Here is a 27,061-nt window from a genome sequence, read left to right as displayed (position 1 = left end):
CTTTGTGCTGTTTCTTCTGCCTGGAATATAATGCTTTCCATTTTTCTGCACAGAAATCTCTACTCACCATTCAAAATCCAAATCAAATGTCATACCCGTGAACATACCTCCCCCACTCTGCCAGGTAATTTGTTTCTCCTTTCTCTATTTTCCCAGAGTATTTTGTTCCTACCTCTACTTTCAGTCCTTATTGCAATGTACTGCAATAACTTACTTGCCTGCCTTTTTTATTAGATTGACCTCTGCTTGGACTGTCAATTCTTTGCATATCTGTTCATGTGCCTGGGAGCTAGTACCATCCAGGAAGCATGCCGCGTATGTGAGCAGGATGGTGGGGTGATGCCTGAGGGCAGAGTCCCATCTCTGGGCTCGAAGAGCACCTGCGCTACTGAGCGACAGGACTGGGGCAGCTCACTGCCCCTCTGAGTTTGCCTCTTCATTTGTAAATAACTCAGCATCCTAGAGCAGTACTAAGAGCTACATGAAGTGATTGATGCGGAATCGTCTCTATAAAACCATTCTAAACGGTCTAAAATGGCCAGTTTCACTAGTCTTCCATGAACGTCTCCTTCCAGGTTAATCTGCCCTTCTACGGGGAGTTCCCAGTTTGGTGAATTATTCTTTTAAGAATAAATCACCAATAGTGGGGATGTAATTTTGGAGTAAATTATTCATTTGCGTTATTTTCACAGTGTTGGGTTTGCTTGTGTACGCAGTTGGAAACGCAGGAATGCAGAGTTCAGGCAGTGAAAGAAGGAACTTTCTAATTGTCCGTGTAGTCCAATGGTGGCCGCTGGCTCAGAGGTAGGCAGTTCCCCATCACCGGAGGCATACAAGCAGAGGCTGGCGAGCTTAACTCCTCAAGGGGGCGGGTCAGAGAAAGTATGACCTGGCCTGAGGGGCAAAGGAGAGCTGAGCTAGCTGACCCCTGAGGATCCTTCTCTTTCTCAAGGGGAGTGATTCTAAAATTTATATACAAACCACTCTGAGAGAGGGATCAGGCTTTTGTATCCTATTCAGGGGATAAGGTGAAATGGTGGGGGTTTTCTTTCCACTTTAAGTGAAAGTTGTGGATTTTAGGTAAGACCACAGTAACAAATCTGACATTTCTACTTTGTGAGTCTGAGCTAAAGCTGAGATTTGGTTTTGAAATATGAAAGTAAACTGTTACTAGCTCAATTTAAGTCTCCAGGATTTATATTTATATATAACCTTTAAAGTTCTCCCAACTCTTCACCCTGGAGAAAAGAAGAAATTACAGTTATCTTACTTAGGGCTGGAAGTCGAGAGAGACACTAGTTGTAGGTTAATGGAAAACTGACCCTGTTTTGCCTGGGCTCCCAGCAGCTCCCACCGCCTTCTAACTGATGTGAACTCTCACACCCAGAGACATACTTACGAGCCTCACGTGTTAAATTGAGTGCTTTTGTGGTCCAAGCTCAATTACAAATCACTCTCAACAATGTTTCTTTGTGGTATTTTTAAGAGTACTATTTGTTTTTAAACATCACCCTTTTATAGTCCAAAGCAACTTCTTAATGTCGTTATTGCTCACGGCAATCCCATTTCAATTCTCCAAAAACTACTTTTCAGTGTTTTTCTCTAGTGCTTTGTGCTGTTTCCACTCCGGTGTGCCAGTGTGCGGCTGGCTTTCCGTGTCCCCCCTCCTCCACTGCCCGCCCGCTCCCTGCCCCCCGAGACAGAGCGGGGATTGCGTCAGAAGCCCGCCACGTGAGCCTTAGAAGACTCCTAGATTTCATCTCACTAATTCAAATCTCTGCACCCCCCCTTATGAAGAATGAAGAAACCGAGGTATGGTGGGGGCAGGGGTTGCTCACAAAGCAAGTAGTAGCAAAATTAAGCTTGGGCACAAGGACTTTCGAGTATCAGAAGACTGTTTGGTTTCCCGGAAGTAGCACATAAAAGCAGGTGCGAGTAGTTTACGTGTCAGGCGATCCCAGGATCGCAGCAGGGCTGTGAGCAGGTGAGACAGCACTTCCTCATTAGGGGAACACATTCAGGATGTGTTTGCAGACAGGCTAACGCTGTGGGCAACCGGGGCTCAAGCCCCTGAGAAGCTCTGGAGATGGTTCACCACAAGCCTCCTGGCTGTTTCCCCAACTGTTGCTTGCCATGGGTTGAGGGCTGTTCCCAAGCTCTTCACTCCCCCACACGTCCAGCCTGTTCTGTGCAGGGGGCAAAGCATGCTGCTGCAGCCAGAGAGAGCCCCCAGCACAGAGCTGTAGGGCTTTCCGCAGGAAGTCACCCAGCAAACAGCACTGTGCAGGCCTGGGAGACAGGAGCGGGGCAGGGGCAGCCTCTGCGTCAGTGGTCAGATGCAGATTTCGCTCCTGTCTCTGGGCAATAAACCTCAGAGCTCTCTGCCTTCGATGTGAGAGGCTGAAACGAAACATGATTTATAAAGGAGATTAAATGTGTAGGGTATTTGCAAATGAGCAAAGAGTATCTCTATTTTATGGGAACGTACCGTGCACTTCTGCCCCTTACCAAGCCTTTGCTCATGCTTCCCCTGCCTTGCGTGACTTGTTCTAGAAAACTCCTACTCACCTTCCAAAGTCCAGCTCCAATATGAACTTTTCTGTTATGCCCTTTCCTGTTTCCTCAGGAAAAGTTAATCACTCCCCCGCTTTGCTCTGACAGCACGTTGAGCTAGCTCTGAAATAACAGGACGACGTAGTGTCGAGCCTCCTGTGCGCCCATCTCAGCTCTACTATTAGTAGTAATAATAGCTAATGTGTATTGAGTTTAATTATGACTTTATGTGCCAGGCACTGTTTAGAATACTTTATGTTAATTACCTCATTGAATCCCCTCAACAACTCTGTGCAGTAGCTGCAATTAACATCTCCAATTTGTAGAAAGGAGTCAGGTTAAGCAGCTTCCCTGGGATCATGTAGTTAGCAAGGGGCAGAGCCAGAAGGTTCCGGAAGGTCAGGCTTCCAAGTCCCTGGTCTTAACCACTGTAGAGATCAGCCATTCTTTGGCTGCAGTAGAGAAGGAGTCCCAAGGATTGAACCCTGCGGGTATTTCTAGCCGTTTGTATAGGGCCTCCTGCTAGGCTAAGAAACATTGTAGAGAATCTTACACAGACTGGCAACACAAGATTTACATTTTACGAAGCTCATTCTTGCTCTAATGCAGGGCGAATTGGAAGAGGAGAGCTTGAAGACAGAGATGGGTGACGGTCTAGAGGCTGGTGCAGGGACTCGGGAAAGAAATGATGAAGCTCCAGGTTTAGCACGAGCTAACCCGCGCTCACCTCCCTCGCTGCTCCCCAACATGGCAGGGCTGCCTCTTCTGGACACGCAGGTGGTGCCCCGCACAAGTGCATCTGGCCAGGAGGGCGTGTAGGGCCGGAAGTGCGGCCACCTATAAGCCCCGGCAAGGGGTCGCACACACCAAGAAGGAAAGGCACTTTTTGCTCCCTTGCACGAAGAAGCCAGACGGGCTAGTGGGGGCCTTGCCAATGCAGACATTTTAAACTACCTTTTGTTTCCTGATTGTCATGGTTTTCCCCCACCCTGTGTTTTGAATATTTGGTTTCCTCTGCGAAGGATGCTCTTTCTCTCATTCATTAATTTATTCTTTCACTTATTAATACAACACGTTCCTCTTAGCACCCACCCCATGCCAGGTATTTGATGAGATGAATATTCATGCGACCGCTCTACAGATAGGTCACTTTGACATTTTCTTCAAAGGTGAAGTCGGAGGACCATGAGACTATCCTGGGCGCTGGGGACTTTGCTGCTCTGGAAGGCAGCTGGCCATAGTAAGGTCATCCCTGGGAAATATGGCTTCACTTAGGATGTGCAGAATTTTTACACCAAGGTGCACCAACCAGGAAGAGGGTAGAGAAGGAGAGTGGCCATCCTTCTCCCAGCCCTACTGCCACTGACAGCAGGCTCACGCATCTCTGGGCGAGAGGACAGAGATCTGGACCCAGACAGGCTCGCGTCACAAAGAGAGGGGCACTGAGGAGGCCCGGTAGAGTTTGCAGAAGGGAGGGAGTGAGCGTCGCAGTGCAGGCAGCAGGAGGTTAGAGACTCTGAGGCCTGTGGGGAGCTCTCAGAGGCTGCTGGAAGCTTTTGAATATAGGGATGTTCGATACTTACTTTTAAATTGTGCTTCTGTGGTTTAAGATTCTTTCCCTCCCCGAACGTTCAGTACATTTGGTTGCTCACAAACGCCTCAAGGGAATGGTTTTGGGGAAAATGAGGGGGGAAAGCCGAATTCCCAGGAACGGTCCGTGGGGAGCAGTGAGGAAAGCATGGCCAGGTGAGGTGACACCGATGAGGTCAAAGGTCAGAGGACACAGAAATGTGGAGGCAGCAGCAACAGGAGCTGTTCATAGAGTAAGCTGTGTTTAAGCCTCAAAGGACTAGAATTTTATTTGTGGTCAATTATGGTGAGTGATTAGTATGGAGTGATGACCAGAGGCGGCGTTGAAGAGGGTCGGACAAGAGTAGGGGCAGCCCAGACACGAGAGAGGAAGAAGGGGCCTTCTCAGTGTATCCTCGGCAATGGGACAGGACTGTGGTCCCTTTCCAGACACTGGGGCGTGGTGCGCACAGGAGGCTCCTCCCACCCACTGGCCCCCCACGCTGCCGCCCAGCCAGCCGCCGTGCCTACCAGGACCTTAGAGAATTCTAATTCACCATTTATTGGACACTGTTACTTTCTGAGTACAAAGTCACTTGGGACGTGGCACTTGGTCCTTTGGTCCTTGCCCCTGGGAGTACCCAACCCCGTGCGGAGATCACAGGACAGTGATTGGTACGGCCACAGAGGCAGGTCCGGAGGGTGTGGGTGCAGGAGTGGGATCCTGACCCAGTTGTGGGCATCAGACAGCTTCTGGTCATGGTGTGTTCCAGGCTAGGTGGATGCCTGGCGGGCAGAGGGGGAGGTGCACGGGCCCAACGGCAGGGGCTCGCGGGCTGTCCATGCCGCCCCTCTGCGTGGCTTACTGTTTCAACAAGTCATGTCTCTCCAACTGGACTGTAAATGCTTCAAGGCCATGGAGATCCGCATGTGTTTGGAAGTGACGGTGAGAAGGGGCAGAATTCAAGTGGCCCAAGGAGAGGCCCTTGCCCCAGAGCTCCCTGCCCAAACACCCTCTGTCCCCATGCTTACATTCCACCCCGGTCCCTCACTCCTGGGGTCTGTCAGTGGAAGTAAAGGCCCTCCTGGGTAGATGACTTCTGGAAGTAGATGACGAGGGGTTGGGAACTAGAGAGAGACACAAAGGACAAAGTGGGGAGGGAAGGGATACCGGTGAGCAAAGATGCACTTGGACTTTTGCAATGTTCTTGCAACCCCTTTTCTTCTCACTTCCACTCTTTTAAGCCTCAAAACACAGACACGTAGAGTAAGAGCTGCTCAATGGAAGCACCAAGAGGGTGGAACCGGTGTTTCTGAGGCAGGAATGTAAAGCAGCATAGGGGAAAAAGAGCTGGGGTCAGAAACCCCAGTGCAAGTCCTGCTGTGTGGCCCTGAGCAAACCCAGAGACCTCTTTGGTCTCCCTTTCTCCACGTGGCCAGAGTGCAGGCTGGGGCAGGGGCTCCTGCCGTCTCAGCCTCCATGGTCCCCGGTTTCCACAGCAAGATGGGAGGAAAGCCTGTCTCTGAGGCCGGCCAGGGTCCAGGCCTCTTTACTCTGTCCCCACTGAAGCCGGGTCTGCAGAGTCATGCAAAGTAGCCCCAGAGGAAGATGTTGATGGCCAGCAGGAGGATGGCATTGACGTTGCAGACACTTCTCCAGAGCGGCTCTTCGGCGATGCTGGTCAGCTCCCGCTGGCGCGCGGCCGTCTCCTCGGGGCTCAGTGTGGGCTCGGGGTGCCGGGCCAGCCCGCAGAACCAGTCCCACAGCAGCCGGCCCCACTGCCTGTGCCCCGCTGAGGACCGCAGGAGGGCAAGGGAAGCAGAAGGGGAGGTGAGACCACGTGGCAGACAGGGGAGTGACAAGGGGCAGGGGAGGAGGAGCCGGTGAGACACGGGAGGGGGAGGCACAGAAAGAGGGGCGGGTGGCATTGGGCCTTGCTGGGAACCTACAGACTGGGTGCCCAGCTGGGACTGGGACAGCTCTGGTCACAGTGCCCCTTCGTCCAGCAGAGCCTCTCAGTGATGCAGGTAGGGGGATGGGGTGAGGATAATGAGGTTCATCCCAATTCAGGGCATGAGGATGGAGCGGGGCACAACCTCTCCCAGGACGGCTGGGAGCCAGATTCCTGCTCCGCGCTGGCCTGCCTGAGGTCCTGTGCAAGTCACCCACCTGCAGCTCCTGTCTCAAATAGGTTAACCGCGATGCTCGGTTCTTCTCCAGGTTGCTTTGAGCATCAAATGAGAATGGCCATTTGCTAGCATTTTGAAAAGTGACGCATGCTGGAGCAGCAGGGAGAGGCTGTGGTGACTCTAAGGTTCTAAATGTGCATGAGAATGAGTCGGTGTAGACCTGGCTCCGCGGCACTGGGACTGGGCTGCTTTGAGGTTAAAGGGTAGCTTAGTCCATTAAAAACTAAGTTTAAAGGATGTAATAAAGTAAATATTTTTAAACCTGTTTTTTTTTTGCATTAGCAGATAGCATGTTAAACTAAAATTAATATTTCATTGAGGTTGTATAGAACCCACTGGAAATGCTTTATAATCTTGATGACTTTGGAACTCGGTACTGGTAAGCTCAGTGTGACTACAGAGTGCAGTCTCTGGTCCCATCAAGAGACCATCTGGTCCTGCTCCCTCCTTACCCAGGAGGAAAAAGGCTCAGACACAGGAAGGGAGCTGCTTGAGGTCACACAGCCAAACCAGGCGTGTAGCCTTTCAAGTATACTCGGGTTAGCATTTTACAAGCCCAGCCAGGAACTCTCTTTGGAGTCTCAGGGCCGCCCTCAGAGCCAGATGATGCACGGGGCGTCACGGGCCAAGTCTGAGGCTCGGAAGTCACGAGGTGGTTATTGGCGAGCGATGACCCAGTACGGGTAAGTCTGGCTTCCACCTGCACGTGTGCATTTCTTTCAGATCCATTCTGCTCTCCTTAAATATTTTTCATCCTTTTTTTTTTTTAGGACACAAAACTACACTGCCATTCCACTGGGTAACCTGAGGCAACACAGATGAGGCTTCATCTGCCTGTGGGCCTTTTGAGAGGGGGATTCCGGAGGTTGCCTCCTAGGAGTGGGAAGTGCCTCCTTCGTCGTTTGGGGGAGCAAGCCCCCCACAGGGAGCAGGCATTTCTCTGCTTCTGCAGGGACAGGGCACGGGGGCGGCCAGGGAAAGCTGCAATGATTGTGTCAGTCTGTCTCATGCTGGGGTTCACCCGGGAGAGGGCAAGTGGTGTCCTCCTCCTCCCGCTGTAGCCACCTTCCTAGCTTCTTCCCGTCCCCTTTCTTCTCTTGGTATCTGCCTCCCTGAAAGGGGCTGTGCTTCCTCCCTGCCACACATTTTATAGCGGCCAAGACCTAGTTCTCGCCATGATGGGGGGAGAAATGGTTCTGAGACCCCGTCTGGTGCATGGACTACAAAGCTTGAAAAAGAGACAAGGGGTTACATTGTGCAAAGCAAAGCACACCAGAACTAACGGGGCAACTGATTAGATGGGGGTGGGGGGCAGGGCGGTGTTGACTTTGAGCTTTGGTGGTGCTTTCTGAAGTCGGCCTATGTGGGTTTTGACCCCGGAAGTTTGTAAAGGGTTACATTCTCCATCACACATAGCTTTTTACTTTTAATTGCTGCAGCTTGGGCAAGAAGATGGGAGCGTTTGACCTCAGCGGGATGCTGGAGCTTATGATGTCATTAACTCTAGGCACCTGGCTGCTTCTCTAGCCAGGCCTTAAGCAAAGGTGGAGGGAGTCAAGAAAGGTGGGCAATTTCTCAGGCCTCAGGGGAGCAAACGGCTCCCAAACCTGGCAGAGACAAGAGACCTGAGCAGCGTGCGGCCGCCAGAAGTTCGGGTCCAACAACCGGCACTTGGATGATCTTACCTATGCTGTCGACTTAGGTGAGTTATTGAAAGTGTGGACACCAGAGTCTGGGAATGGAACTGAGACATTGTTGAGGGCCTGAAGGAGCTCCGCCAAATCCAGTGGGAGAAGGCAGCTGACGAAAGCACCCCAACTCCACCCAGGAGCTAGGGTTCCCTCTAACTGAGGCAGGAAGTAAATTCAGGACTTAAATGTCATCAAATTATTAACTCCTGAGGGCAAGAGAAACTGATTTGGGGCTTTAACTTGCAAGCTGATTTAACTTTTTTGACTGTAATTTTTCCTTAGGAATTTTATAATTCAGGGAATCTCTATAGTCTCATTAGATCAGGTTATTTTAACATGGTTATTTAATCACACTGTAGGAACGTTATGGTTGCATTATGTCTAAAGCAGCAACAGTATGTCTTATGCCAATTTTCAACTTTATAGACTGTGTGGCCTTGGAGTACATCTCACTAAGGTCCTATTCTAACACATTTAAGAACCTTTAGGAGGCCAAATGTATACAGCCCATCCGCAGCTCAAGGATGATACCCCTAGGGACGGTTGTTGGTCTGGAGGAACCTTACAAAGATGGACAGAACTGTATGGACCCAGGGCTGTCTTCTCCCGTGAGGGACAGCCATGCGTCTGTGTGACTATGGGCAGAATTATTAAGCCCTGTGGGAAATAAGTAAATAATAAAGTGGGGGTCTGTTTCTTAGACGTGCCTCGTGTTTCCTCCCATCTGGAGGGAACTCAATTAGTGTAACACCCTTTGATTTTTCTGCCCTTAGACTCATTCATTCAACCCAGGGGGGGAGAGGGGGCTTCCCTGCTGGTAGATTTGGGAAGCATGAAGGGGGCATGCTTGGCTGTGTCCCTCCCTCCTCCTTCTTGTCAGTGCAGGGCTCACAGGGGTAGGAGGCTAATGGGCACCTCTGTCTAACGCTGGGCTTCCTATAAGGAAACGCACCTCCCCACGGATATAAACAAAATCTTCCTACCTATATTTTGGCTCCTATCTGCCTTCCTTGTTTGTCTTATTTCTCAAATAGTTTAATAGCCATGTAGGAAGGGAGGAACGGTCATTTTTTTTGGCATCCCTCTGAGACCCCATCCCCAGTGACCCCCAAATGAGGGTCCCTGGGGTCCCAGGACACGGCATCCCCATTACTCCTCTGTGATGTGTGCCCCCCAGCGTGCCCCCAGCCTACCTCCATGCTGGTCCTGGCCCTGGCTGGAGTTCTCTGCCCCTCCACCTGCTGGACGGCTCACCCCAGATGGCATCTCTGATGTCCCTGGCGTGCCCTCCGGGGCCTCCTTCTCCAGCTCGGCGTGGGGACCGTTGCGTGTCCACCACGTCAGGCGAGCAAGCTGCAGGGAAAGAAAATACTGCTTGACTCAGGTACCTTTGGGGAGGGAGTCTGACTGTGGGAAAAGAGGACTCGCCTTCACGGGAGGCCGGCAGAGCAGTGAGACGAGGAACAGGCACAGGGCAGGGTCAGGAGGCCTGGCTCTCAGCCCGATGCCCTCTCCTTTGAAAAGCTGCGCCCCCTGAGCACCTGCTCTGGGCTGCGTGCTCACAGACTGGGAGGAAAGAAGCCGGACAGGGAGGCAGGCGCCCCATGACGGAAGGCTTCCAGGGTCAGACTGTGGCGTTGCTACTCTTAAAAAGAAACTCATAGGCAATGGAGAGTCCCTGCAGACTTTAGACAAAGAAAAGAGACTCTAAGTTGTGGGATTTAGAAAGATCTCTTGGAGTGAATCGAAGGGATCCAGGCTGGGGGCTGTTGGAACAGCAGAGCAAGAAATACAGCGCATCTGGGGGAAGGGGGGGCGGTCTGGGACCAGGAAGCCCCGAACATGGCTCTCAGGGTCCCGCCTTGCACCATCAGGCAGGTCGCAGAGCCAAGATGCCAGGTAGGGAGCAGCAAGCCTGTATCCCCTGCACAGCCCTGCGGCCTTGCTCTCGTCTCCCTTTTTGGCAGCGCGGTGGAAAGCGAGCAAGTTCTCGAGCTGACACCGGCGGGACCCAACCAGCACTATCTGAGCTCTGAACTGTCCCCTTTCCAAAAAGCTCTTTTCCTGGCCCAGCAGCTCTTGGTTCCACATTGGCCCAGGGATCCCCTGTCCTGTCGCTGACTTCCTACAGGCATGTTCCCCAGTGCAGGGTGTGCGGCCGTCCCCCAGGACCCTTTCGGCCGGCGCCCAGCTGTGTCCCCCGACGGCCTCAGGAGAGCCCGGCTGCTTCTCCGCTTGTCAGTGCCTCTCAACAAGTGTGACTCCGTACTTAGACACTGTGTCACTAGCAGTGTGGGGGTGTGTCCCTTTATGTCACGGGAGGCCGCTGGATTTGGGTTTGAATCCTGGGCAAGAGAGAGAGAATGGCTTCACCCTCCTGTAGCGGATTGCTGTGTTCCCGGGTGCGGGGCAGTGTGGGGTGAGAAGGTTACAGGCCATAGGTGGTCCCTAAGGAACACTGATATTTAGGCCACGAGGAAGGCAGAAGGGCGAGCAGAGGGCAGAAAAACAAAACTGGAGGGGAATGGGTCACGGACGTGAACAGAAGAGAGATCTTGACACAGGAAGTGGTCTGTGGTGGCTGGTTCCCCTCAGAACTCACTGGGGATGAAGACGGGGGTCGGATCACCAATTTCTAGCAATGAGAAGGTTATGGGATGTTGGTGAGAGCAATTTCAGTGGGAAGGTGGGACACCAGCCAGACTGGGTGAGAAGCAGGCCGAGGTGGAAAGCGGAGGCTGCCCGTGGTCACCGTGCTAAGTCTCTGTAGGGAGCGGAGTGGGAGGCAGCTGGAACAGGGAGGGACCGGGTCCCGGGAGGGGGTGTCAAGTGGGAGACGCCTCTGTGTGGGAGTGAGACAGCAGACAACGGAAAAGAAGCTGAAGATTCAAGCAGTGGGGAGAGATCACTTCTGGAGTGAGCCGCCAGAGAAGCCGGCCTCTCTGGGCTCCTCTGCTTGTAGGAATTAGTGACGTCAAGGGTATAAAGTTGTTTTGCCAACTCTAGCAGCAGGCAGGTAAGGGATGTTAGTAATGCCTCCACTCTCTGTCTCAGGGGCTAGCTTCTGGTACCGGTTCTGTTAGGTCCTCCATTCACACGTTCAAGTCCTGACCCCCAGCACTTCAGAATGTGACTGTGTGTGGAGATAAGGCCTTTAAAGTGGTAATTCAGGTTAAATGAGGCCATTAGAGTGGCCCTGATCCAAAATGACTGGTGTCCTTACAAGAAGAGATTAGGACACAGACACACAGGGGAAGACAGGGTGACGGGGTGACGACAGAGAGGCAAAGGCAGATGTCTGCAAGCCATGGAGGGGGGACCTCAGAGGGAACAACTCTGCCGACACCTTGATCTCAGACTTCCTGCCTCCAGAGCTGTGAGAAAATAAACTTCAGTTGTTGAAGCCAGCCAGATTCTGCTACCGTGTCATGGCCGCCCCATGACGTAAGGATGACAGGTTTCAAAAGACAGCGTCAATGTCTGAAGACTGGAAAATCCGTCAGCATGGGACAGGGGAGCGCTTGCTCTGGTAGACTGTGTCTTTTCTCATCTACCTGTTTCTTGACTGGCCAACGAATCCCTCCTCATTCTTCTAGGGCCAGCTCAACGTGACCTTGTCAGGGAACCCTCTGCAGCCCCCCAGGGGTGACCGCCCTGTGCTCGGCCCCTCCCTTTGAGCTTGGTCCTCCCGCACTTTCTCGTGGTAGACTAACTGTCGGCATTGCTGTCCGTCCCCGGCGGTCGCGGGCAGCGACCGTTCATCTTTGTAACCCTGCACAGCGCCTGGCACATAGTAGGTGCTCACTGAGTCATTTTCCAACTTTCCATCTGGGACTGAATAATCCAGGGAGCTGCCCATCCCAAGGACATGTGTATGGCCACAGAGGAGACAACCCAATGGCATGAAACTCAGGGGTAGAATCCCAGCTCCTGGAGGTAGGGACAGCATTTCGAGGGGCCCCAGTCCAAGCGCTCCACTCGCCTTTTCCTCGGGGATGGGGGTGGTACAGAGGCTGACGGCGACGATGACGATGGCAGTGAGCCCACAGAGCAAGAGGGCAAAGTAGAGATAGTGCAGGTCCTTCAGCACGGCCGGCCTCCGGTCCGCCTCCCCGCAGGCCGGCGCTGGGTACGAGAACTCCAGGATCATGCGCAGAAGCCCTACAGCCAGGCCGAACAGGAGGCCCCAGAAGGCTCCCTGCGGAGAGAGGGCAGACAGGGGAGGCCCTAGCAAGGTCAAAGCCACTGCTTGGTTACAGCGCTTGCAGGCCCACCTTACTGAGCTCTCCGTTAATGCGGAGGCTTTGCCGGAGCTGAAAGGCAGGCAGGGCGGTACGCCGGGGAGAGCGCAGACTCCAGAGTCAGACAGACGAGGATTTGGATCCTGGCTCCGTTCCAGAATGACCGAAACAGGGACTCAACCTCACTGACTTACAGTTTTCTCATGCGCAATAAGAGAAATTAGTATGTACTAAGTGTAGATGCTTAGTAAATTCAATTAGAATGGAATATGCTTCCGTAAAAAGCAGGACAAACCAGGATCCTCCGTCCTAATTTTCTGTTATAATAAATAAAAAATCAGAATAGAGCTCTTCTTTTTTTTTTTCTAAGAAGAAAAGCTCTGGCACCTCCCCCATCTTGTTTATAATACCACTTGACCCAAACCTATACCTGTCCCCCATGTGTGAGGGTCACATGGCTTGTATTTTCAAAAATGAGATCCTGATACCAAGAACTCTGGAATGAGCAGAAACTCCCAGAATTCAGCCGCGCCCTGCTGTGGGCAGGAAGGTTAGGCCTCTGGAAACAGTTGACAGGTGGCCTGGGTACTCCCCTGGGAGAGGGGCTTCTGAGGTGTCCTTGCAATGACATTGAGCTCTCCCGTGCCTTCTGTGGAGTTGTGTCCATGACATCCCTTACCCCCCACAGTACAGCCCGCAGAATTGGTCCCTTCTTTTCTAGGCTCTCCTGGGGAGTAACCAAGACAAGGGTCCTGGCACCTCTAGCTCCTCCCAGACCCTCCGCTTTCAGCAGTGTCGTGAATGAAGCGAGTGCGGGGTCATCTGTGGCTGGAATTTTGCCTACGTATAGGGCCTTATGGGGTTAAAGAGGGAACAGACCCAGAGATCCTCCTGTCTGTCCTGGGCTTTCACACACACTCTTCCAAGCTTTGGGAACATTCTTCTCTTCCCCATTAATCTTTCAGTCTAGGCTCAGACGTCACTTCATCCAGGAAGGCTTCCCTGGCCCCCTCCCAGGTATCCCATAGGTTAGGAGCTGATCCCCTGATCCCTGCTCTCACAACAGCCACGAGACTGTATTATTATTTCTTATCTTTCTCATCTTTCCTCCCATCGGGCCCAGTGATGGTGGACCTACATGAACCTCATAAACCATTGCATCTAGAAGCCTCCATAATAGGATGGATGAATGTTTGTCGAGTGAATGAATGAATCAAAACCTGACGCTATGGGTGGGGAGACGGAAGCCTGAAGGAGGCAATGGGTGTGTCTCACATGTCTCAGAGAGACACCAGGCTGCAGACGGACCGGACCTCCTGACCGTCTGATGTACAGGGAGAGACAGGTGCCCTGCTGCACTCACAGGCTCTGTGACCCTCTTGCAGAAAATGGCCAGCAGGAAGAGGGCGGTGATGGGCGGGGCCAGGTAGCTGGTGACTGACTGGATGTAGTCGAAGAGCTGCCCGCTGTTGGAGCTTTGGATGATGGGAATCCAGAGGATGCTGACGACAACCAGGAACAGCACAAACACCCTGCAGGGAGGCCCAGGGCGCCGTGAGGAGCGCTCAGGGCGGCCCGGACACGGGGCGGGGGGAAGGTGAGGCCCAGGAACCGGGAAGGGAGAGGGAGGGGAATGCATGGTCACTGAGTCAGAGAATGCCAGGAGACTGGAAATGCTAAGATTCCAGAAATTTAGACTTCTAAAATCCCAGAATATCAGAATTCCAGAATCCAAGAAACCCAGGATATTTGAATTGGGGTCTGTGAGGTCATGTAGCCCACCTGCTCTTCAGGGAAAAACCCACACCTTTCACAGCAGCCCCCACCTCAGGAAATGGCCTCTGGTCTTGGCTTGGGATGCCTTTCCTTCTCTTTTGCATCCAAACCCTGTGCAGGACAGCCCCCTTCTTCAGGATGGCTTTAGCTCCAGAGACTTTTCCCTTCTTTGGGCTCCTCCAGCTCTACCCCCCACTCCCTTACATTGGAATTTAGCTCAGAGCGGGGACTCTACCTTCGTCCCTTGGCTCCCCCTCAACTGATTCTGCCTCAGGCCCAAGGCACGCTCTTATGATTTTGTGTGAACGAGTTGAGAAACGTTTCTTGGCTGCAATAATGAATATGGCCAGGAGATGGCGCTCAAACCCCACTGATGAACGAAATAAATGGCAGCGGAATCAGGCTGCATAGAAGACGGAAGGATGGGTCTTTGGAAAGGTCTCTGCGCACCTGTCCTCTCCTCTCCCTTCCCTCCTGCAGTTTCCCTCTCAGGCCCCACTAGAGCAGCAGCTACCCAGGTGGTAGCTACTCATCCCTCCCCTGGCAGATGCTTAGACGCCCAGGCCCTGTGCGTCGGGCTCCATCAGGCAGCCGTGTGTCAGAGCCATCCTGATGGAAGGAACAGTGAGTGCAAAGGCAGGGAGAGGGAAGACAGCAAGTTACCGAAACTCAAGGACCATCTACCAGTCCAGAAACCTGAGTCACAGAGCCTTCAATTATGAAGCAAAGAGTTTGGAAAGTGCCCCTTAATCCCATGTGAACTACAAGCCTGGGGAGGAAAAGAAAATAAGTCACCAAGTGGTACTTTGAAAAGCACAGAATCGAAACCAGCTAGATAAAGTGCAAGTCCCCAGCTTGCTGCTCAAGCTCTGCGTCCACTGGAGACCGCCCTCCTGCGAACTTCCCCACTGAGGGGGCCCCAGGCAGCATTACCGCGAGCAGCCCTCGGGGCAGGCCAGTACAAGTCGCCCCTGTGTCCCCAGCACGAGGTGTGACGCAAGGGGGATGCTCAGGGTGAGTCTGATGGAGTGAAATAACAGGCTTTCTGTTATCCGGGGACAACGGCCAGAGCTGATCTAAGGCTCCTGGGGGCAAGCTGCTTGCTGCTGCGCCCCCCATACAGTCCCCTTCCCTCTCTCAAACGCATTGTCAGCTTCTCTCACTTACTCTGTAGGTCAGAGAAAGAGAAAGTTGAGCAGACACTGAAGAGATTTTTTGCTCTCCTTCTTCTGGAAGCGGAGGAATGTCCAGAGCTGGGAAGGGACTTACCTGAGGTTATGTAGGAAGTTGGCGCTAGAACCCAGGGCTCTGACTGCCAGTCCGGGACCCAGACCCCACCGCAGCACCCCCCCCAGGGCAGCCCAGGGCAGGGAGGAGAGGGGAGAGGGGTTCCGCCTGCAGGGAGGAGGTGCTCCAGAAGGAGGGCCCAGCGCACCTGCCCACCACCATCAGCTCCCGCTCCGTAGCCTTCCCTCGGAGACGCAGCCACACGTCGATGGCGAACAAGGTGCCGCTGCTGTTGAAGATGGAGGTGAGTGAGCTCATGAGGGCGGCCAGGATCACGGCGATCATCAGGCCCCGCAGACCTGGGGAGAGGTGAGGTCTCCGTGGGCAGCCAGCCCGTGAAGGCCAGCTCTGCCCGGGGCCACGGGGGCTGCAGGGTCCAGCAGAGCCAGGGGTTTGGGGGTGGTGAGGGCGTTGCATGAGGCTCCCATCCGTGCGGGTGAGGGATCCAGGAGACCTAGAGGCCGGCTTCTGGATGGGTGCCGTCTCCGCCTTGCTCTGGGGCCCTGAGTCGCCTGCACCGCCGCCCCCCCCCCCCCATCAGCATCGCTAAGAGCCCTGGGGCTAGGTGATCCTGCCGCTTTGACCTTTCAGTCCGGGGTTTCAGAGCTTGTAGACACTTGGTTAGTGGGCCCCTGGTGGGGAGGAGGGTGACTGTTAAGAATGGAGACTTTTTGGTTTGTGTGCCTTTTCGTGGACACAGTGGTGCCAGGTTAAGGCCCCGGCCTGGGAGGCAGAAGACCTGGGTTTGCTTCCCGGTTCTGCAAGTAACCAGCTGTGCGATCTTTGAACTGGCTCCTTCCTTTCTGGACCTATTCTCCACCCCCCACACCTGCCCTGGTAGCAGGAGAGGGTGGAACTCATTGATATCTGAGGTCTCTATGACTCTAATGATCAAGTTTCTAGAAACAGTCACTCATGTGTCCCTGGAGAGACCAATCTCCATCAGCCCTACCTCAGCCCTCTTTCCTCCCAGTCTAAGTATTTAACCACCTCCTGGAGGTCTCCCTGAAAGACTCAAGGCGTTCCAAACAAACCCAGGCCAGCACCTTCCTCCGGGGCCTTCTGTTGCTTCTTTTGGTTAAAGATCTCCAATCTCCATAGCAGACACTCAGTTATCCTAGACCCCCTCTTCTGCTGCCCTCCCATCCCACCTCCCTAGCCCCCCTGGGACGGCCTCTACTATTTCTTTGATTCATTTTTTATTCTACTGGAAGGAAGGGGGAGCTCAACTCAAGGACTTCCCTCATAACCCTGGCTTTTCCCCTATGCCCCACTCTCAATATCATCGTGAGCCCAGGACCTGGGAGCCCTCTCTGGATCCCTCTGTCTTTCTCGTCCCTCAAATGTAATCAGTCACCAAATCCTGCCATCTCTACCTCACGAAGATCTTTTAAACCCTTTCTGTCCACCTCTGAAACCACTGACCTGGCCCATGCCACCTGCACCCCTCAGAGGGACCACCGCAAACCCCTTGCTAACCATCCCTCTGCCTCCCCGAAACTGAACCCTCCATCGGACTGGCCCTTCTGAAGCTCGAATCCCCTCATGTGCTCCGGCCTAAAACCCAAAGTAAAAGCTCTGCTCCATGGTGAGGCGTGGCCACGGCCTCCTCTCCACCCCCCGTGGTCCATTCCTCCCTCCTGCTGTCCGTCAGCTCCGGCCTTAGCGCACATAGTCCCTCCTCGCCGAACGACATTTCCCGCCTGCACCTGCCTTTGTCTGCCTAAGATGTTCCTCGGGATTCAGCTCCATTTCCTCTCCTCCGGGAAACCTTCTCTGACGTTCCCCCAGGCTGGGTCAGGGGCCTCCTTAGGGCTCCCTCAGCCCCACTGTGTCCCCACGCTGGTGACATAGCACTGTATCCTCAGTGAGCCCAGGTGTCCTGGGGAGGCATCGAGCCCGAGTGCAGGAGCCTGCCTTCATCCCTGCGTCTCCAGGATTCGAGCCGGAGTGGGTGCTGTATAGACGCTTGTGGAAATGTGTGTGTGTGTGCGTGCGTGTGTGTGTTGGGGGAAGGAGGTGTGGAGGTGAAGGTTTTTAGTCCCTATTCCCCCCCCATGTCCATCCTTTATGCAACCCTTCTGGACAGTGGGGATGGGAGTGAAGGGTGGCGTGGGGGAGACAGGACTCACCAACGGGCATCAGGGCTATGACCAGCTTGGGGTAGGCGATGTTGGAACAGCCCACTCGGGCCCCGCAGATTCTTTGGCAGATGTCAGGGTCTACACAGCCCACCTCATCTACAGAAGAAGTGATAGCAGTTAGAGCCAAGTCTTCCTGTGCCTTCTAGGGTTGGCCCCATATTTGCTTTCCAACAGGGAAAAACTACAGGGAAGCGTTTCCTGGTGACTCCGTCAGGAACCGGCATCTCTTGTAGGGGCCAGAGGGTCAAGGGGCAGGCAGAGTCTGGGTACCACAATGTAGCTGTCTAGTAAATCTCTTGACATAGTACCTTGCAAAGCCTGACAGACTCCTGTGGGTTTTAGGCCTTCTATCTTGCTAAAAGGCAACAATCTTTGGAAGGCACCAAGAATGCCTTCATCGGTCTTTGCCTTATAAAGGGAAAGTAGAATTTTTAAAATGACATTCAGATACGAATCTCTTCTTCTGAAATACTTATTGTATGTTTGGCCCGCAAAGCCTAACACACATGTATTCTAATCAGAGACAGCATGTGACCCCCCCGCCGTGCAGCACTGTCCAGCTCCTACCTGGGTACAGGGCCCGGCTGATCATCCCGGGCATGACGATGAAGAACATGGGCAGGATCTTCAGGTAGCCCCCCAGCACGGAGCCCCCCTTGGCATGGGACAGATTCTTGGCAGAGAGAGACCTCTGCACGATGACCTGAAAAGCGAGGGGCGGAGGCATGCCACTCGGGTCAGGTGGGGCTCAGCTCAGCCTCAGGTGAGCCTTGAGGTGGTCCTGGAACAAGGCCCGACCCTCTGTGCATCTAGATGCGTGGTTTTCCCGCAGGAGGCCACCCCAGGCTGTGACGGGCTGGGCCAAGCCTGGCTGGGGCATCACCTGGTCCGTGCACCAGCACCACGTGGCCAGCACTGTGAGCCCGAAAATGAGGCCTGGCCAAGGAATGTCCCCGTTCACAGGGTCCCGGAGCATGTGGAAGGCATCAGACCGGGGGAGATGGCAGGTGGTATTGGGGACTGTGGCATTAGGGATGGCCTGTCTGTACCGCTGCTCCAAGCCGGGGTACCAGCCTACTTCCTCAAAGCCTGTGGAGAGAGACCACAGTATGTGACACAGCCCTGAGACCCCCCTGGGCTTGTCCCATGTCTCCACCCTGGCTTCTAGTCCCATGTGGGGCCCTGGAGCTTGGAACTGGTATGGGACCTGGGAATGGGGGAGGGATGTGGGGCTCAGACCTTTAGGTGGCATAGCGAGAACTCTGCTCTTTGGGAACCCCATCCTGGAGGTGGGGGTGGGGGATGGGGAATAAGGCTCTGTGCTCTGGAAATTACCAATCAAACCACAGAGGTAAAAGCCCAAGGCAACCAGAGAACAATTTCTACATAAAGGTGGGGTGTGTTCGGGTCTGTTCCTTACCCAGAAACATGAGGACCAGGGCGCCCCCCACCATGATCACCGTCTGCAGAGCATCTGTGTAGATCACGGCCGTGAGGCCCCCTGCGGAACCAAGGAGAGGGCTCATCAGTTGGCACCAACAGGGGTTCCTCTCTGAGTGTCTGCCTGGTGCTTGGCTACACTGGGGAGCGCTCTTAGCAGGTGGGTCCCAGCAGCCTGCCTTCCCCTCACTGGCTGGTCCCAGCCGCAGGCACTCCGGTCTAGCTCTTTCTCTCCCCAGAGCCCCTGAATGTGGCTGCCAGGCTTCTGTTAGTTCTTGTTTTTAACACCCCAGGGCTATTCCTCCGACCCCCTCCCTCCCCACCCAACCCCAGTGAAAGTTCCCATCTTTGCAGGCTGATGTAGCCACGAGCCGGGGTCCCAGGTGCCCAGGCCTGTGAGAGGTGCTCTGGGGGACGCAGGGAAAGATGGGCTGGTGACTTTGTCTAGAGTGGCCCCTGGTGACTCCAGTCCTCCCCTAGTCGCACCCCTGCTCACTCTTGCATCCCTAGGCATCCCTCTCCAGCGCTCCCTGGCTCTCAGTCTCTGCTCCCGGTGCCTGCACCCCATACGACCTGCCCTCGACCCTACCGGCAATGGTGTAGACGGCCGTCACCACCAGCAGCATCGCCGTGGAGAGGTAGAGGTTCCAGCCCAAGGCCATCTGGATGAAGAGAGCTCCAGAGAAGATGTCAGTCTGCAGAGAGCCGGGACCCAGGAGTCCAGGTCACCTGAGGCCCTGGCTGTGGCCACCAGTATCGCCTCCTGCTCAGCGACAGCAAGTACTGTCAGCCCTCCTCCCACGGTGACAGTGACGGTGAGCCTCAAGGGCCCTGCTGAGGGGGAACCTGACCTTGCAGACGCTGAGGAGCCATAGGGATTATCAAGCAAAGGAGCGCTTAAAACTTTGCAACCGGGAGCAATGTCATCTGGTGGCCCCGATAGGAGGGTCTGTTGCCCTGAAGGCGGGGCTGAAGGAGTGAAGGTGGAGCTGGTGAAGTGGGGAGCAGGGGTCAGGGAGGAGAGCGCAGGCACCCAGAGGCTCACTGCCTGCTCCCTAGCAGAGCAGAGGCCCGCCCAGCGGCAGGTGGGCCCTGGCTGACGTGTCGGGGCAGGAGTCCAGGGCAGAGGATTGCACTTGGGACGAGCCACGTTCGGGTTTACGGGAGGACTTGGAGAACGTCCTTTGCCTGAGCTGACTTGGGCTCGTCTTCAAGCGCTGGTGGACAAGCGGCTGCACAGTTTCCCCGACTCTTGACCTGGCCGCTCACGGACTCGGTCCCATTCAGTGCCTGCTTGCTGACCCCACTGCACGGCAGCTTCACAAACCCATCCCAGGGCTACAACAGGACAGGGTGCAAGGACCCCTGGACCGGGATACAGGACCCAAACTTTCATTCCAGTCCCACGGCTACACTCTGTGTGGACATGGGCAAGCCATTTGCCCTAGGTTTGTTTTCTGAATGTAGGTCAATGGAAGAAGAATAAGGACCTTTCTACCTGTAACATTCTAGGCAATCAATGCATGGTGCTGAATGGAGAAGCAATTACCGGAAAGATAAATGAATGAATGAGCTCCAGAGGGTGAACTCTTTGAATAGAGGGACTGTCATTTACGCAACAGACATTTCTCATTCATCTGTGATCACTCCACTGCTGAGTGGGGGCTTGCATTGAAGGTATGTGGACTCATCCCTCCCTCTCTCCCTTCCTTCCTTCCTTCTTCCTTCCTTCCTTCCTTCCTTCCTTCCTTCCTTCCTTCCTTCCTTCCTTCCTTCCTTCCTTCCTTCTTTCCTTCCTTCCTTCCTTCCTTCCACCTATCTATGATCTATCTATCTATCCGTCCCTCCATCCCTCCATCCAGCAATAAGCCATGACCTAAACTCAGCACTTTCAGAGAGACAGACGGCCACCCCGGGTACTCACGGAAATCTTGGTGAAGATGTAGAGGATAAGAGACAGGACAGACATGTACACCTGGATCCGCTGGCCCCCGAATCGCTTCCTCAGGTACTGCGGCATTGTGACCACACCGGCGGCGATGTACACGGGGACGAAGATCCAGCCCAGGGCCAGAAGCAGCCAGGTGGCCTTGGAGAGTGGGGAGAAGTAGGTATCCATGTCCTAGATGCAGATGGAGGGGCAGCCCCTACCCCACATCATGATGTGGGAGAGCCCTGAGCCGGGAAGCAAGGGTCCTAGGACCTAATCTTAATGCTGTGTGACCTTTGATGAGTCCCTCTGCCTCCTCCAGGCCTTCATTTCCTCATCTGTAAAATGGGCTCTCATGTAGCCTCCCCAAGCACCTCCAGGGTTCCTCTCAGCACTAAAGCCTGGGCTGGGGGGTGGGGGGTTTCAGACCTCCATTATCCCCAAGAAACCTCCAGGCCAGCTTCCTTACATTCCATTCAAAGCCCCCCACAGCAAGGCCTCCAGCGGCTCCTGTCCCAGCCAGGCCAATGAACAAGCCACTGCCCACGTTGCTGGACATCAGAGAGGCTCCAATCTGCAAGGCACAAGTGGGGTCAAGGGTCAGGGTCAGTTTTAATCCAAATCAGTCTGGAGCCAGGACCACGGGCTTCAGGAGCTGTGGACAGAGCAGGAGCTGGGCTCAGGAAATCTGAGATCAGAGGAAGGAGAGGACTTGAGGGAACACAGGGAGGAGGAGGAATGGAACTGACATTTACTGGGTACCTAGTGTATGCAGGCACTGTGCGAGGCATTTAATATGCACTAATAGACTTAAACTTTATAAATATTTTGAGGGATGGGCATTAATCTTTTCAATTTATAGAGGAAGGAAATATGTTGGGGAAAATGAAGCCACTGGCCTCAGGCCACCCAGTGAGTGAGTGGCCAAGAGGGAAAGAAGGAAAGCCAAGGGGGGGCAGGGTCACATAGGGAGGACAAGCCTCTGCACTGGGGCCGTCTATCTGGAGTCTCCAGAAACGAGGATGCTGAGGGGAGGAGGGGAGGTCCCCACGAGAGGGATTGGGAGAAGCCCCCTGCCACCCCAGGGCCTCCAGGCTCCAGGGCAAGTCTAGGCAGAGGGAGGAGCCGAGGGGCTGAGCACAGGCTGGGCCGGCCTCCGAGTTGAGGTCACGTTTCTCCGGGAGGCAGCCAAGTACTCTGAGGCCACAGAGACCCTGATACAAGGACTACATCATAGCAGTCAGTACGGTTAGTACGATACGTAAGCGGCGTCACCAAGGGCTGGCGCTGCTCTAAATTTCCTGGGCCGGACGTCCTTTTATTATCCCCATTTGACTGAGGAGGGAACCGAGGCACAGATAAACGACTTGCCCAAGCTCCAGAACTGGTAAGACAGAACCTTTGAACCCTGGCTGTCTGATTCCAGTAACTGGTGCACGATTATTGCTGGGCACCTAATAAGCACTCATTACTGTCATCTTTTATTCTTTGATGGGATCCTTCATCAGGCAGGGAAAGGGGCAGAGGGAGGGGCTCTGGGGCCCAGGCAGAGGCGAGGCCTTGGGGACAGGTCCCGGGGCCAGAGGTGATGAGCTCTGCTCCCGGACTTGCTTCCTGGGCCACCCTAATAAAATCACTTCCTCTCGCAAATCTTCAGATTCCCCAACTGTAAAATGTGGTGACTCACCTGTCCCCACTGCCTGTTCTAGACGTGCTGGGCGACAGAAAGAGAAAAGAAAGGAAAGGTACTGAGACTTTCAGAGAACAGACCGCCGAGCAGCGTAAAGACACAGAGATTACTCCTGGCCTGACGTTGCTCATTGCTGAAGCCAGCCCCTGCTGCCACACACACGCACGTGCACGCGCGCGCGCGCGCACACACACACACACACACACACACACACACACACACACACACAAGCTCAGGTGGTCCTGAGGATGCTGGCGGGGCTGGGCGGGGTGCGGCTGGGCTGGGGCACCAGCCAGAGCACAGAGCCCAGAGCACTGGGCCTTCCCCGAGGCTGCTCTGGGAGCAGGGAGGTGCCTCGGCGCAGGGCTCCCAGCTCTCGACTCAAGGAGACACCGGTCATCAGGGTTAGCAGGGGGACCAGATGGGCCCCTCTGGACCAGGGCTGCTGCTGCTCCTGCTGCTCTCGCCTTCCCAGCCACACACTCTCTTCGGGGGACAGCGGGGGGAGTGAGGCACGTCTCAGGACGAGCCTGGTAGGGAAGGACACAAAGCTATGGGACTGCGGTCACAGACACCCGGACACCTAGACACACAAGCTCCAAGATTGCAAATGGGATGGAGACTCCTTCAAGCAAGGCTGGTTCTGCTCCTGGCCTCAGGCTGAAGCCTGCTCCCAGGGCAGGAGGCCCAGCTCACAGCCCTGCCCCACGGAGGGCGTCTGTCTCCACACCCCGCTCACCTCGGCAGCACCCTCCTCCTGCTCAGAGGCGTCGGGTTTCCTCACACCTACAGTGACACAGAGTTCCACACGGAGCAGGATCTGCTCTCTGCAGGACTGCAGGGCACGAGGCCAGCCCCTGGTCACTCTCCCGGAATGGACCAGAGAGGGCGCTCTGTCCTGCTTCTTGTCCCTGCTACTGACTCATCTTCAGGGCTGTGGTGGGGGGTGGGGGTGGGGTACCAGCTGAGCAGAATGGCCTCCAGGGGGCTTGCTTTCATCTGTTGAGGGGATGGCTGGCAGCACCAGGGACCCGGTCACTGTCCCTGTGAGCTGCCAGGCCCTCTGCCCCCCGCACTGCTGGGGATTCAATCATGCTGAAGGCATGAGAGCTCCCTGCCCCTACCTCCTCCTGTCCGGGATACCCGAACCTTCCAGAAGCTCTGTCAGCGTCCTGGGCCTCCTCTCCTCTCCAGTGAATCTGTCACCAGCGCGGGTGGGGAAAGTGGTGAGAACCAGGACGGGGTGTAGGGATGGCTGGTGGTGCGTGAAGGCATGCTCACATGGGCCAGGCCAGGCGTGCCCGGGCGTGTACACGGCTGCAGTACCATGGGGGCTGACGATCCCGCAATTCCATTTACAGGCAGGGCCTACCTCCCTCTGTGCTATTTTAGGAAGAGGAAATGAGTTTTGAGGACGAAGAGAAACAAGTGAGGCAGGCAGACAGGAGAGATTGGGGTTTGCAAAGGTGTCGGGATCGATGCCCTGAGGTTGCTGGGGACTGACGTCTGTGAGCCCCCAGCGCACTGTTCTGCAGTACTAAGCAGGTTGTCTTGCTTCCCACGTCCCCTACTGAGGTCGGAGGCTTCCGGATGTACTCACAGCCCCTCCGCTTCCCTCCTGCCGTCTGAGTCTGTCCGCCCAGCTCATCTGAGCTTCTCCAGGACAGGAACATGCTAGGTTATTTCTGTAGGTGTAGGGTCCGGCCGAGGGCGCACTTAAGAGGCACTTATCCGAGGTGGGCATTAGTGAGATCTCTCAGGTTGTGGGGTGTCTTGGAGCCACAGAGAAGGAGCCCAGAGCTCCAGGAAACCCCACAGGGGGCTGCCGCCTTGGTCCAGGCAAGAGAAGACAAGATGGGGATCCAGCGGTGGGAGGGGACAGGGAAGAAGGGAGATGGACTCACCGGCCACCAGCTCATGGACCTCCCCGCCAGGAAATAGCCACCGATGGTGTCTCGGCTGGCACGGATGGATGACTGGAAAGGAAGGGGAGAGGGGTGAGGGTCTCCCGAGCTCCCCCACCTCTGCCCCGCCTCAGCTCCCTGTTCCTGGGCACAGGTGCGGGGGGACCATGAGAACCAGATGGGCAGTTTCATTGGTTTTATTCTACCCGCCTTTGGCAGGGGCACAGCCTCTCTCTGGGCCTCACCATTCATCCCTGGGCTGGTGGGAAGAGCCAAGGGGCCAACAGAGTTGTTAAAGCCTTAGAGAACAGCATGGTGTCGGGCAAGTGTGCAAGATTACAGGTTATTGTCCCCTGAGCCCCCCTTCTGTCCAAACTTTGGTTCAGGAAATGATTCGTATCTGATTCTCGGGCTTGCATGGAGGCTGCCCCCTCCCTCCTTTCTGCAGGACTCTCCCACTGGGGCTGGGACAGCAGGAAGCCCTACAGCCTCAGGCAGAGGGAGGGCTCCGTTGGGGGCTTCTCCTGCCCTAGCCTGACATGGGGCCACGCTACTGAAGCCTGTACAGGAGCCTGCACAGACCCCTGCCCTGAATGGGTGGGGAGTGGGCTGCAGCCTGTTGGGGGAATCGCTCTGAAGAACAAGAGGAGAGTGGACGTGAATGAACTTCCTCTGGGGCCTCAGGGGCTGGGAGCAGGGGCGGTGGGCAGGGAAGCAGAAACTTGGAGACTTTATTAAGATGTGTGAAGCTCAGGATGCCTGGGTGGCTCAGTGGGTTAAGCATCTCCGTTCAGCTCAGGTCATGATCTCAGGGCCCTCGGATCGAGTCCCACATTGGGCTCCTTGCTCAGCGGGGAGCCTGCTTTCTCCCTCTGCCTGCAGCTCTCCTTGCTTGTGCTCTCTTTTTCTGTCTCTCTCTCTCTGACAAATATATGAATAAAATCTTAAAAAAAAAAAAAAAGATGCTGAAGCCAACAGGTCTCTGACAGGGTCTAGAGGTGGGAGGGATCCCTAAGGGAGGAGAAGGGAAAAGAGAAATGGAAAAGGGGCTTCTTTGCCCCAAGGAAATGTCCCTAGTCACTAGGGAGTGATGGGGGGAGGGGCTGGTGCTTGTGAAGCCTTTGCTTGAACTTCATCTGTCACCTCTGGCCCGCGGGCAGGCCAGATGAACAGAAGGAATTCTTTTCACACGTGAGGAAGTTGAGGCCTGAGTCAGGGAGCAACTTGTCCAGTCACTGAGGAGTTGGTGGCGCCTTTCCTACCAGGAGTCGGGGATCAGCCCTTTGCCCACTTCTTCCTCACACCAGCCTTGGTGTTCACCTCACTGTACAGCTGAGGGAACTGAGGCCCAGAGAGGGTCGTGACCCCACCACAGTAAGTGACTGGCTGGGATTCGAGTCACTGTCTGCAGTCCAGCAGCATCTGAGGGGGCTGGCCCATCTCCCGAAGGGGCCGTGATGACACCTGCCGAGTATTTTGCCCCCGTTGTGTCGGGCACTGGGCCAGGTGTTAAAATGTGTCCTGTTGCTCAGTGGCCATGACCCCTCTGTGGGCAGTCTTTATCATTTCTCCCTGTCCACACGAGAAAACCGAGGCTCACAGAGCATTCGTATGTTCCCGGAGCTCCGTGGCTCTGTCAGAGCTGGGATCTGAACTCAGGGCTCCCTGACCTCAGAGCCTGGCCCTTTGCCCCAGGGCTGAGGTTCTGGTGAACAATGGAGAGCGGAAGGACCTTTGGATACGCCTGGCTCCCTTCCCATGAGCACACGAACCCCAGCTCCGTTAGAAAGCACGACTCCTTGCCAAGACACCCACTAGCGGAGGGCGGGGTAGGCCAAGAGTGGAGCATTTGCAGAGTTGGTGATCTTGGCACGAGAAGGAGGGCAGGGGTGGGGATCGGACTGCCGGGATGGGTGGGGCCAAAGGCCGCAGGTGCATAGAGACAGGGAGTTGGGAGATGGGGGTTCCTGCCTGGCCGGCCTCAGATCGCTGTGTGCCCTCAGTCAAGTCACTCTCCTCTCTGGGCCTCAGTCTGCCCATCTATAAAAGAAAGGACTGGAGAGAAGGATTTCTGAAGGTCTCTGCCTCTCAGCCCGGTGCCTCCCTGATCTGCCTTCCTACGGCCCACCCGGCCCACCCGGCCCCCAGCTCCACGACCAGCCAGCGATGAGAGCCTGTCCTGCCTCCCCTGCCAGGCTCCAACCTCTGCGACTACTCACCCAGACGCCCACGCCAATGACAAAGACGAAGTAGACAACCAGGACCCCGATGTCGTAGGCGTGCAGGCCGACTCCGGAGCCCAGGACTGAGCGTGAAGCTGTCACAGTCCTGACCCCATTTCCTGAAGCTCCAGGCCCCATTGTTGCCAGCTCCATGCTCCTCTGTTAAGTCCCTCACCACCGGCTGGACTTTGAGGCGCTCCTGGCTTCGTTCCTTTCCTTTAATGATTAAACAGCCCCAAGTGCCATTAGCTGCTGAGAAAGCTCTGAGCCCCACTGGCGTGAAAGTCCTGCTCCCCTTTTCTCCTAACTGCCACCCCATCCTCTGTGGGACTCTCTCCCTTTCCCTGCCCGCAGTACACACCCCCACACCCACACACGTGCATACACAGGCGCACACATACATGCACTCGTGCACACTCCCACC

At 55.1% G+C, this 27,061-nt stretch overlaps 1 protein-coding gene across 2 annotated transcripts; it reads right to left on the bottom strand.

Annotated features, from left to right (window-relative positions):
• Positions 1-4,668: 4,668 nt before the first annotated feature.
• On the bottom strand, positions 4,669-26,838 carry SLC5A9 (solute carrier family 5 member 9). Of its 2 annotated transcripts, XM_045799594.2 has the most exons (14): positions 26,635-26,838; positions 24,416-24,487; positions 21,291-21,395; positions 20,816-20,980; positions 19,481-19,586; positions 18,872-18,952; positions 18,335-18,540; positions 18,019-18,154; positions 17,440-17,547; positions 15,456-15,606; positions 13,608-13,776; positions 11,986-12,201; positions 9,197-9,356; positions 4,669-5,915 (listed from the first exon to the last, which is right to left on the bottom strand). In XM_045799594.2, exons 1-14 carry the CDS (start codon positions 26,788-26,790, stop codon positions 5,707-5,709), a joined length of 2,040 nt encoding a protein of 679 aa, XP_045655550.2. In that variant the 5' UTR covers positions 26,791-26,838; the 3' UTR covers positions 4,669-5,706. The 2 variants fall into 2 exon arrangements, with proteins under 2 accessions (XP_045655550.2, XP_087721988.1); XM_087865862.1 differs by lacking the exon at positions 21,291-21,395.
• Between the last annotated feature and the right edge of the window lie 223 nt (positions 26,839-27,061).

The sequence above is a fragment of the Ursus americanus genome, chromosome 12 (genome assembly GCF_024610735.1).
Source record: "Ursus americanus isolate L20-20 chromosome 12, mUrsAme1.1.p, whole genome shotgun sequence".
Taxonomy (NCBI): Eukaryota; Metazoa; Chordata; class Mammalia; order Carnivora; family Ursidae; genus Ursus; species Ursus americanus.
Note: the sequence above shows the minus strand (reverse complement) of the source record. Positions and strands in the feature narration are given on the sequence as shown.

What these genes read in the sequence shown, in the direction of transcription:
- SLC5A9 (XM_045799594.2), bottom strand. Translation starts at nt 26,790, where the DNA reads ATGGAGCTGGCAACAATGGGGCCTGGAGCTTCAGGAAATGGGGTCAGG. An exon ending in TCATTGGCGTGGGCGTCTGG is followed by an intron (nt 24,488 to 26,634) that starts GTGAGTAGTCGC and finishes CTTCCTTTCCAG; the next exon opens with TCATCCATCCGTGCCAGCCG. An exon ending in ACATCTTCACCAAGATTTCC is followed by an intron (nt 19,587 to 20,815) that starts GTGAGTACCCGG and finishes GGCTCTCTGCAG; the next exon opens with ACTGACATCTTCTCTGGAGC.